The sequence below is a fragment of the Hyla sarda genome, chromosome 6 (assembly GCF_029499605.1).
Source record: "Hyla sarda isolate aHylSar1 chromosome 6, aHylSar1.hap1, whole genome shotgun sequence".
In the NCBI taxonomy this organism is placed as follows: domain Eukaryota; kingdom Metazoa; phylum Chordata; class Amphibia; order Anura; family Hylidae; genus Hyla; species Hyla sarda.
Window position 1 is genome coordinate 67,914,346 of NC_079194.1, and position 12,110 is coordinate 67,926,455.

At 43.5% G+C, this 12,110-nt stretch overlaps 2 protein-coding genes across 12 annotated transcripts in view; one reads left to right on the top strand and one right to left on the bottom strand.

The window, feature by feature from the left end:
• CENPP (centromere protein P) overlaps positions 1-12,110 on the top strand; it is a 373,003-nt gene that overhangs the window by 316,674 nt on the left and 44,219 nt on the right. The gene's annotated exons all lie outside the window — the stretch shown is intronic.
• ECM2 (extracellular matrix protein 2) overlaps positions 1-12,110 on the bottom strand; it is a 68,791-nt gene that overhangs the window by 38,632 nt on the left and 18,049 nt on the right. For 2 of the 6 annotated variants that reach the window (XM_056524035.1, XM_056524033.1), the window contains exons 1-2: positions 9,607-9,672; positions 6,101-6,430 (exon numbers count right to left, since the gene is read on the bottom strand). In XM_056524035.1, the coding sequence (XP_056380010.1) occupies positions 6,101-6,430; positions 9,607-9,664 (388 nt within the window). In that variant the 5' untranslated portion in view covers positions 9,665-9,672. Of the gene's footprint in view, positions 1-6,100; positions 6,431-9,529; positions 9,550-9,606; positions 9,673-10,680; positions 10,923-12,110 lie in introns of those variants that run through there. The other 4 variants (XM_056524034.1, XM_056524037.1, XM_056524036.1 and 1 more) reach the window with 3 other exon arrangements.

Genomic DNA, 12,110 nt, shown 5'->3' on the forward strand with positions numbered 1-12,110 from the left:
ATACAGCAAATTCAGTCACAGCTACAGCTGCAACAACCATCTCCTCCGCCGGCTCCTGCAACTCCTCCGCAGCAACCGGCCGCTCCTAACCCCTGCTTGTCCCTGCCGGACAAATTTGATGGGGTCCGCAATGATCCTGCCACAGTCCAGTCCTACTTCGCTGAGGTCCGTGGTGTCTTCGAGGAGCCTGCCCGAGTCTCTTCTGCCAAGACTGCCCTGCTGAACCTGGCCCAGGGTGTTTCTTCCGTTGGCGAGTACGCCATTCAGTTCCGTGCTCTTGCTTCCGAGTTGTCCTGGAATAGTGAGATTCTCTGCGCGACCTTTAAAAAAGGCCTATCCAGCAACATTAAAGATGTTCTGGCCGCACGAGAAACTCCTGCTAACCTGCATGAACTCATTCATCTTGCCACTCGCATTGACATGCGTTCTTCCGGATGGCGTCTGGAGCTCCGCCTGGATATGGACTTTGTTCGCACGAGGCGTTTTTTCTCCCCGGCTCCTCTCTCCTCTGGTCCTCTGCAATCCGTTCCTGTGCTTCCCGCCGCGGAGGCTATGCAAGTTGACCGGTCTCGCTTGACACCTCAAGAGAGGACACGACGCCGCATGGAGAATCTTTGCCTGTACTATGCCGGTACCGAACACTTCCTGAAGGATTGTCCTATCCGTCCTCCCCGCCTGGAAAGACGTACGCTGACTCCGCACAAAGGTGACACAGTTCTTGATGTCAACTCTGCTTCTCCACGCCTTACTGTGCCTGTGCGGATATCTGCCTCTACCTTCTCCTTCTCTACTATGGTCTTCTTGGATTCCGGATCTGCAGGAAAATTTTTTTTGGCCTCTCTTATCAACAGGTTCTACGTCCCTGTGACCAGTCTCGCCAGACCCCTCTACATCTATTGTATTAACAATGAAAGATTGGACTGTCTCATGCGTTTCCGCACAGAACCCCTCCTAATGTGCATCGGACCTCATCACGGAAAAATTGACTTTTTTTTCCTCAGGTTCTTTGGCCCCAAGAAGAGGGGGAGACCCAAGGGGGGGGTACTGTTACGCCGAGCGCTCCGGGTCCCCGTTCCTCCCCGGAGCGCTCGCCTCATCCTCGTTGCTGCAGCGCCCCGGTCAGATCCACTGACCGGGTGCGCTGCGGTCCCGCCTCCAGCCGGGATGCGATTCGCGATGCGGGTGGCGCCCGCTCGCGATGCGCACCCCGGTCCCCGTACCTGACTCGCTCTCCGTCGGTCCTGTCCCGGCGCGCGCGGCCCCGCTCCCTAGGGCGCGCGCGCGCCGGGTCTCTGCGATTTAAAGGGCCAGTGCACCTATGATGGTGCCTGGCCCAATCTTCCAATTAGCTTAATTAGTTTCCACCTGTGCACTTCCCTATATCACCTCACTTCCCCTGCACTCCCTTGCCGGATCTTGTTGCACTTGTGCCTAGTGAAAGCGTTCCCTTGTTGTTCCTAGCCCGTGTTCCTGACCTCCTGCCGTTGCCCCTGACTACGATCCTTGCCGCCTGCCCCCGACCTTCTGCTACGTCCGACCTTGCTTCTGCCTACTCCCTTGTACCTCGCCTATCTTCAGCAGTCAGAGAGGTGAGCCGTTGCTAGTGGATACGACCTGGTCACTACCGCCGCAGCAAGACCATCCCGCTTTGCGGCGGGCTCTGGTGAAAACCTGTAGTGGCTTAGAACCGGTCCACTAGCGCGGTCCTCGCCATCCCTCTCTGGCACAGAGGATCCACTACCTGCCAGCCGGCATTGTGACAATAGTTTTGTATCCATTCTTATAAATTGAAAAAAAAGAAGGTACTTCTGTACTTAAATGAATTGTGAACTCCTCAATGAATGACACTCTTTACCAGAATACAGTATACACTATGCCGTTTATATTCTGAAAACATATTAAAACTGGATCCAAAGACAAGTACCAGATTACTTTTTAACAGTGTACTAGGCCCTAGGCTTTACATAAATTCATTAAATTAGCAATATATAATTGTTCCTTATAAGTGGAGGGTCCACATAGCACATCCGCAGTGTATGTCATGCTGCAGATGCGCCGACAACAGTCACAAGAGTGAACTCCCTGCTGTGGCTGGGTAGCTCTGTGTGTCCGTTCATAGTGATGGATTTCCCACTGTAGATATAGTGCCTGCTTGTAGCAGGTGCTCAGCGAGAAATCCGCTGCTACGAGCAGACACACAGAGCTGCCTGACTGCAGTTTGCATACCAGCAGTGTAGAATACCTTGCGGATGCACTATGTGTGACCTTACCCTAAAGTGATCCCTTGCCAGCACATCTAACACTGTCTCACAACTATTTCTACCTCTTTTAGCTATTGGACATCGCGTGTGGGTGTGAATTCCCTCGCACACGATGATGGTGTCTGCCCTTGCCCCCTCTCAACTCTGAACGACTTCAGAGACTACCAGGCAGTGCAAGTGGAGTGATGGGGAGCAGAACTGGTCGGACCTTGTCTGTTCCCCGGACAACCCCCTTGAGCTAGTCAAGTGTTAAAAATGGGTGTTTAGACTTTACATTTCCTATATGCATTTACTGCTTTCTGTCATAATCAAATGCTAATCAACAATGTGAACAACTGAACTCATTCTCCTTGGCTAGCTATACAGTTTTCAATTGGCAGTTGACCCTAAATAATTTAGGCGATGGGTCATTTGGAGTATGTAAGACAATTTTGTGGTCTTACATAAGTGGTATCTAATTTATGAATTTGACTTGTGGAAGCTAGCAAAAGTTACCAACGTCGTCTTACTCGTAATACCATTGCCTTTTTAGACCACAGGACACACGTAATGTGATTTTACGGTTTCTCAAACTCTCTGTCAGGATTGCCATCCTATAATTTTCTAACAACAATTCTTTGAGATTTTGTTGAAGTCATCATTGTACCGTGAAATATGGGCTTAATTGGGATCTCAAAACTATTATGTGGCTTTTGTGAATTAGAGTTTGATTCTTTTTAATGGAAGGCAGGAAAGATTCCTAAACCTTTTAAATGGCAGAGCAAAATAATAATACATCATAGTTGACCTCTTTTCACATTTATCGGACTCATAAACTGACCAAAAAAGGGAAGTGTGGCAGATTAAAAAGACTGTTATTACTTTAACTACATTCACGAATTGTCTGTATTTGTCTGCTTTTTATCTTAAAAAAATGCAACTGTCTGCAAATTTTGCCTAAAAGCTAAGGACAGCTTTGCACTTTTCCATTGAAAATTTTCTAGCTGCTGCTCGGAAGAAGATGCGATAACTCTGTCAGACTCACTTTCTGCTCTCTTAGCGTTAGATATAACATTAGGGAGGAGTGAATTATATGTTAGCTCAAAGTCTAAACAGAAGGGAGAGGGTTCTTGGAGGGCAGCTCACACAGAATGGAGCTAGAGAGGAAAGCACTCATAAGGCAGTTTGTATTGGAGAATCACATGGGCTATGTACAAGTGTTGGGAGAAAGCAGAGCACCCACAGCAAATTATAGAGTCTAGAAGAAAAACTAAGACAAATGTTTTAATAAAGATCTATGGATCAAGAATGTTTTTTCGCATCATAATAAGTACAAAGCAAGAATAAGTAAAAAGCTTTGCAGATATGTCCATTGCTTTTAAAAGCGGACCTCTCAGAAGAAAACAATGGTGTCAATAAGCACATAGTTATATGTAGGGCTAGTCTTCATGATTCTAGGCATACATTTTTTCTCTCTATAGCCCTTTCCGGTACCAAGTTAGAAGCCTTTTTGGTAATATGTAAATTAGGCTCAAAAGCCCAGGGGGCATTCCCCAGCCCGGCAAGAGCCCAGATTATGTCCTCTTTATCTAGTAGCTGTCAGTCAAATGGGGTTAGGCAGATGCAAGTGAGTACAGAGGTGGTAACTAAGAGGACATGAGCTGAACTTACCTGGCCTCTTGCTATGCTGAGGAACACCCCCTGGGCTTTTGAACCTAACTTATATATTAACAAAAAGTCTTATATCTCGCAAAGGACTATGGGGATTAAAAAGGTATACCTGGAATTATGATGAGAAGCCCTATCTAACCATAGGCTTATTTACATCCCTGTTCTGCTGATAAGTCTGCTTTAAAAGTAATGAAAAACTTTTCAGACACTTTTAATTGCACTGTATGTACTTAAAAAAAATATTTACAAATGTATTTAAAATTTTATTTTGCACTGATTCTCCTCTGCAGTTTGCTTGTATTAACATATAATACAAGCTGCTCCACAATGTTCGGTGCTCAGTCAGAGGAGTTCCCTGTCAGGTCAGTCAGCAGCCTGTCTCTGACCACTTTTAGTATCTTACTTAAAGTGTACCTGTCATTTAAAAAAAAAACTTTTGACATCTCAAAAGTTTTGATCTGCAGGGGTTTGAATGTTTAGACAAACGCCGATCAGGAGTGCGAGCCGGGAGAAGTCCACACTGCTGCGCGCTCATCTCCCTGCTCTGTGTCACGTGATCAAGACAAGCTCTATAGACTTACATTGAGATTGATTCAATGTCGGGGAGAGAACGTGCTGAGTGCAAACTTATCCCTAATCAATCTCCTGATTGGTGGAGCTCTGAACAACTCTAATCAAAAACTTTGACAGGTCACTAGGACATGTCAAAGGTTTTTTCAAATTACAGTATCCATTTAAGTTTATTTTATTTGACTGTTAAGTTGTTGTCTTAGATTAATGCTCAAGAGAGCAGAGATAACAGCTGCTGACATTGGGCTCTATCCGCAAGCTTTGGGAGAACTGAAAATTATAGTTGAAGTCTGCAGAGCAAAAATATGCTAGAAAATGCCATATACAATGGTCAGATAATGGCGCTGCTGCACATGTACACACAGGGCATCTTATTCTAAAAAGTCACATGGAATGACAGGTATGCTTTAAAGACCATGTCTACATTTTGTAATAATGTTATTGCTCCAATATATTAATTATAATTTAAAAAAAATAAAACTTTGCAAATAGTCTTGAGTAAAAATCTCTCTCTATCACTCTGCAGCATGTGTACATTCAAAGGTACATCCCCCTCCCATCTCCCTCCTCTCCCCTATATAGACTTGTATTGCTTATCTTGCACACACAGGACAAAGCAGAGCTGAATTTCAGAGTGGAAGAGTTTAGTGTGAGAGGGAGAGAGAAAAAGTTTGATAACAGGAGAAAGAAGCAATTTTGTCTCATAAGATATATTACAAAGCTTCTTATATTCACTTTTGGGTTTTCAACAAGACCAAGCGAAAATGCTCATTAATGTTTTTGTGTGCCTAGTACAGTGTTTCCCAACCAGGGTGCCTCCAGATGTTGCAAAACTACAACTCCCAGCATGCCTGGACAGCCTTTGGCTGTCCAGGCATGCTGAGAGTTGTAGTTTTGAGATACCTGGAGGCACCCTGGTTGGGAAACACTGACCTAGTAGTATAGATTTGCAGATTTATTTTTTTCAGCTGTTAGGGTGGGTTCACACTACGTTTTAAGCAATTGTCTACCACGGTTTTAGGTCCGGTTAGAGAACCGTATACGGGGCTAAAATGAGCTGACTGGAGTCAGCGTTTGACTCCAGTCGGCTCATTGAAATGCATTACATATGCCCCGGATGCGGCTGGGATACGGGATACCGTATTGCTAAAAACATTATGTGAACCAACCCTTACCCGTATTTCAGTGCTGCCTTTCTTTGCAGTTCTCTGACTTCCAGTGGACATGACCCTCTTTGCCAGCACTGCTCTCTGTTGTACTTCGAGCCCTCACTATCCATACTGCCTATAATATAGCCCACACATGACGGTATTTGTAATATAAGCTTTTCTCTTGTTATACAGTACCGTATTTTTCGCCGTTTAAGACGCTCCTGCATATAAGATGCACCCAATTTTAAAGGAGAAAAATCTAGAAAAAAAAGATTCTGAACCAAATACAATGTAAAGTATAGGACAGTGATCTTCAACCTGCGGACCTCCAGATGTTGCAAAACTACAACTCCCAGCATGCCCGGACAGCCGCCCAGACAGACATATGCCCGGACAGCATGCCTGGACAGACATATCAAAAGTTTATTTTTATTTTAATGACAGTTTCCATTTCCATTTACTTCATACCTGGTAAAATATTGTAGCTTGGGGCTGGCTCACTGACCCCTAGAACCGCTTGTAGGATGTGCACTATAATATCATCTCCATTGTACAAGGGGGCATCTGATGAAGGAACTGGGATTGGCGAAGGTTTAATTAGTTTTTGTCTTCCATTTAAGTTCCTTAAAGGCACTCTTCTACGTCTCTGCTGAATTCTCCTCTTTTGATGTTTTGGAGTGGAGGGATCGTCTTGGGCCCATCCAATATACAGGAAAATCATTAGAATTATACATACCAATATGTAAGCCCTCATCTTTTTTTCGCAGTTAAGGGACACAGCAATAAAGAAATTATGTCCTAGGAATAAATATGCACAAGTTAAAGCTCCCTGATGAGAGCGGAACACATTCTAGCTGTTATCATTTCTATATCTGTACATAAATTACTGTATGTAGATAACGCTGGTATCATAGACATATTAAAGACTGTCACTAAAAAGACTTTTCTAAACTAACTCAGGCTACGTTCCCTAACTACTCAACTACTCCTAACCCCCCCCCCCCCCCCGCCCTTAAAAATTTTTAAGAGCTTTAAAAAGCTCTGTATCTTACCTCTCTTCTTGCTCACATAGTGTGAAAGCTGCTGGCAGGAGAATGTAGGCATGCCCCAGCAGATGCTACGTCACTGAAGCCTGCTGGGGGACTGCTTCTGCCCTCACTTCGCCGAGGAGAGTAGTGGAATTACAAAGGCCGGGGGAAGGGGAGACTGCTCTGATCCTCATTGCCTCCAGCTGCACAGCCCCACTGTCCGCTCCCAGTGCCCACGGCTGTGAGCAGAGAGCAGGGGTCACAGCTGCAGGGACTGTCAGCTAACAGGGTGGCTGACAGCCATGGCATGGTGCAGGACTGGAGCTGTGTGGCTGAAGGCAGCGGAGATGCGAGTGATGCCGCTGGGGGGGGGGGGGGGTGCGAGTGAGCCTGCATTTGCACAACCCTGTTTGTCCTCACTGCATAGAGCCCTGCTTGTCCTCACTGCACAGAGCCCTGCTTGTCCTCACTGCACAGAGCCCTGCTTGTCCTCAGTGTACAGAGCCCTGCTTGTCCTCAGTGTACAGAGCCCTGCTTGTCCTCAGTGTACAGAGCCCTGCTTGTCCTCACTGCACAGAGCCCTGCTTGTTCTCACTTGTCCTCACTGCACAGAGCCCTGCTTGTTCTCACTGCACAGAACCCTGCTTGTCCTCACTGCACAGAACCCTGCTTGTCCTCACTGCACAGAGCACTGCTTGTCCTCACTGTACAGAGCCCCGCTTGTCCTCACTGTACAGAGCCCTGCAGAGTATGTGAGTGAGCACAGCGATCCCGCCTGTCTGATTGTCATGTCATGGTCATGTCGCGGTCTGCAATTTCTGACTCCCTGCCAGGCCGGAGTCCTAAATCAATAGAAATGCTTGTGGCCAGGGACTCCTAGGAAGACCTCTAGTGGACAGATTTTCAAACACAAAAACATATAAAAGAAGTCAACATTTTTTATTAAAAACAATTAGAAACCAGTTTAATATAGAATAATCTATGACATATTAAATAAGTTTTAATGAAGGGTACTCTTTAACCGCTATACTTGCTCATGAGTGGCTATATAGTTATAGCCACACCCCAAATGGCAGGTGTGTTAATGTACTGTACTGTTTTGAGATACAGGTGTGTTCCTATATTATTTCATTTATTTGTATCCAAATATTTGTATTTAATATAATTTTTTAATAATTTTTTATAATCTATGTCTGAACTTCTAGAGAAGTAGGGACACAAAACATTGTCTGTGAACCACATGAGACTCTCCAGCACCTTATTGTAGGCCAAGGCTTCAGGGCTTTATAAAGGGTTCATGTATTCCGGCTTAATTGAGTATAAGGTCATACAGTACTGAGATGTCAGCCAGAGGTCCTGGGAATCTAAACAGCACTAGGATATTATGCTGCACTGACTATAAATGTTCTACAGTACAATTTCTTTATTGGTCATCCAGGAAAAGGAAATTTATGGTCTTATAACCTTCTTAGGTTTATGAAGTAGAGGCAAAAGAACTACAGAAAATTTGATAAAAGCTTCAAAGAATCTAGATAAAATAACTCTACTAGACCATAAATAAAATATCTAGTTATGCCATCCTGTGTAAATATATATTCATAGTAGCATCATGGCTTCAGTTATAACATCAGCCATCATGCTTTCATGGATCCAAGTGATGAGTGAAGGATTCTGTTGACTTATAGGGGGGCAATGTATCATACATTTACACCTGCTTTCGGGCGTACAAAAAAGTAGCAAATTTTTTAGCAAACCCAGTTTTTAAACTTTTTTTTTAAGTGGGCTGGGCAAGAGGAAAAGAGGATGGGGCCTTGCACGCACACCAGATTTACTACAGGGCAGCCAAAGATGCGCCTAGATTTATTGATAGGCACAAGCCTATTGGTAAATCCAGTGCGATCACACACTGGTGGGATTTTACTTCGGAATGGCTTATGAAATGTAAATCCCCGACAGTGCAGGCCATCCAGGTTGTGTTGAGTTATCCCATCATTTAATGCTGCTTGCAGCACTATATGTGCCACCAAAAGTGATGAACCCCTAACTGAGGTTCACAACACTTATGTGGCAGGTACAGGTAAACAATGTACAATTATTATTTTTTTAAATAATATGCTGCTTGGAGTCGGGAATATAAACTAAGCATATTTACCTAGCCCTGGTCCCACACAGCTACTGTTCACCTTTATCCATTCCCCCCAATCTTCTCTCTTCTTCCTGCTACTGAGACAAGCGCTTGGAGCAGGACCTGCCCACGCAGCCAATCACTGGCAGAGATCGGAAACCGATGAGGCCAGTGATTGGTTAAGGTGGCTGATCCTGCAATAAGCTCTTGTCTTGGAAACAGAAAGATGAGAAAAGATCAGGGGACTGGACAGAACTGAACGGGAGCTGCGGTGGACCTTTTTCCAGCAGCCCACCAGCATATTGTTTTCTTTCAAAAAAGCTGGAATACCCCTTTTGATGTAACATAAACGTAGTCCTATACTGCATAGATCCTTAGTATAATGCTTAAGCCCTTGGCCACTATCCAACTTATATTTAACCCCTTGAAAAGCAGACCTCAGTCTACAAACTACACTTCCACATTCTGGAGTATATATATAATATTCCAAAACCCATGCAAATAAAACATCTGTATGACAGTGTGCAGAATAGATGTTACTATTGTTGAAATTACCTATAAAAAGAAGAGGCAGACAGTATGACAATAATGTTATGTGAGTGTTTATAATGCATAGATTGTAATCTGTTAAGCCAAAGTATCATGCCAACAAACTAGTTACTTGTAGAAATGTAGTGACCTATAGAAATTAATACCTCTATACATTGCTATCTTCTTAATCTTCTTTAAACACAAAGAAAATACCTGAAAACGAGGTAGTGAAAATCACCGTCCCCAGCTATATGCACAGAGAATACCAGTGTCTAATGTATTCACTTTACCTGGAAACCTAGTTAGATTCTGTCTTTGTCTCCAGTTGCAAAATGAGAACAAAACCATCAGGCTGTTATCTTTATAAATGTTGATACTGTTTTGATAATGTTGAATCGTGTTGTGACCTGTGAATTGCTTAGGGGGGTTTCACCATAGTGCTGTGTCCGGAATGAATCAGTCAGTACACTCACTGAGATTAGAAGCTTCCCTAGCAGTGCTAAGAACAGGCAGTACAATGCATTTGGTCCTTTGGCTGACAGGGTACAGCTGGGAACAGATTTTCTAAATAATGTGCTTACATAGGCAAGATACGTATAAGGTCTTTTTTAAAGGGCCTCTGGTTACATTTGCTGTTAATTCACTTCCACGGCAAGTATACACAAATTCTTAACAGCTTCCAGGTGTTATGATTGAACGTTGAATTTATATATCGGGCAGAACCCTTTTTTTCTTCTGGAAAAAAAAATGTAATCCAGCCTCAACTGGAAAAGTTTCAGTGAGTGCTATAAAAGTATTCAAGTCAACTCTCAAACATACTAAAGATTGTTTGAGCTGCTCGTGAAGTGTTTTGGTAGTTAAAGCTGCAATGACAGATATTTATGATTATAATCTATCTGTACATCATTTACAGAATCTGCCATAGCATCTGTAAATCTCCATTCCCTACGGCATTCAGGTGTTAAGTCCCAGCTGCCGTACCGTATCAGTGGTACTCGCGCCTCAGCTTATGTACATTGCCCAGTGAACTATTGAATAATATACAAGGCTTTATTTCAATGGTCTAGTGAAGAATAGCTCAGAACATGTATAAAAGTTCAGGGGGAATAGACATTGGGTTCTACAAGTTCTTGTCATCTTTCGTGAGTCTTGAGAGTTATCATTAAACAGCAGTAATGGACTACAGGTGAAAATAGTCGTCTTTCTAGCATCTCTTGCCTCTGGTATTAGAATTTGCTAAGTCAAAGTAACAATATCCTGAAATAGAGCACTGAATAAATATCTAACCAGGAGCTAAGCATCTTTAGAAAACAAAGTCCAAATTGCAGTGGTGTTTGGTAGTGGGAATGGGCATAGTACGTTACCACAAGCTCTGAGACTGCGTGCAGGCCAACTCCCTCTGCGAAGTATCTGCTGACTTGTTTGGGATTTAGCAGACCTTGTGTCTGCTCCGCTTCTGGTCTGACAGCTGCGCTCAGAACAGCTTCACTGCACGTTACTCAGCCTTCTATGTTTATTGAGAGTTTTTCCCAGCCGGCTGTTCTGGAGTCCCACCAATACAAAGGTTATTGCCATCTCGATAATCTGCCTTCCTTTAATTAAAAGCCTGTGGGTCCGTAATCAGAAATTCAGAGCAAGGTCAACCTTAGAGGAAAAATTTTATTTTGGTAAAATGTTAAGAAAACACATAGCATTGATGACCTCTCCGTATGTGCACTGTTCATAGTATAAGACTTCACAATATGCATTGAAGACTCAATGATTTATTACAAATTAGGCATAACTGTAAAACCACATATATAAACATGTACTATCGGAGAAAAGTTAGACAATCGTCTGTCTCTCACAAAAGACAGAAATACAAGACTATATAATCTATAATCAGTGCTCCAGTAATATGAGGCTAGTCCTGAGACCACTACTAGGGAGCCAACCGCAAGGAGAGAGGCAGGGTTTTCTTGAGATTTCACTTTTTTTTTTCCTTTAAGGTTCTCAAGGTTTAAATATCCTGTACGTGCAAGCTGTTATACTTTAGATTAGAGAAATTATACAAAACATGTACCAGATTTATCTCTCTTTGTGTTCTCCCGACATTCAAGTCTTACCGGTTTATTTTTACTGGATTTTCCATTAAAGCGACTGCTGCACAGGCTTTTTATAGGTTAATATGCTTGGTCTGGATTATTAAATAAAAAGGAAAAAGGTTTCCTTGTGTTTAGTAGAATTATCCAACTGTAACTTGATGTGTATTGGAAGGAATGTAGTACAAAATGTGCTATCAAGGAGTCAACAATAGCTGTCGGAAAATTCCCACTAAAACACACAAAATAATTTTTGTAGCAAGGTAGGATGAAGCTTACCATACACCAGAATGATTGAGAGTACCATATTAGAGGAATCCATATCTTTTGCTCTTCATGTAATAATTACCAGACCTTTGTATCCTTTCATCCATGTAAGCAGGGACCAAGACTGAGGCCATCTTACTGTAACACTATTACTGTAAACGGCTGAGAAGTGGATCCGCTGTCCTGTGTGGACAATGGCTGAAAAGTACCAGGGAGCGGAGTCTAAGGTGCCGCTGGTTTTCAGCAGAGCCCGCCGCAAAGCGGGATGGACTTGCTGCGGCAGGTGGATCCCAGGTCGCTAACCTTGGAACGATACATCCACACAGGTTGCCCAGATGTAATTTGGCAAAGAGAATGAAGCGTAGTGCCACGTAGCACGGGTCAGAAGGCTGGCAGCAAAGAAGTGTAGGAGAGAGGATGCGCGCGTCGGCGATGCAGAGCAGAAG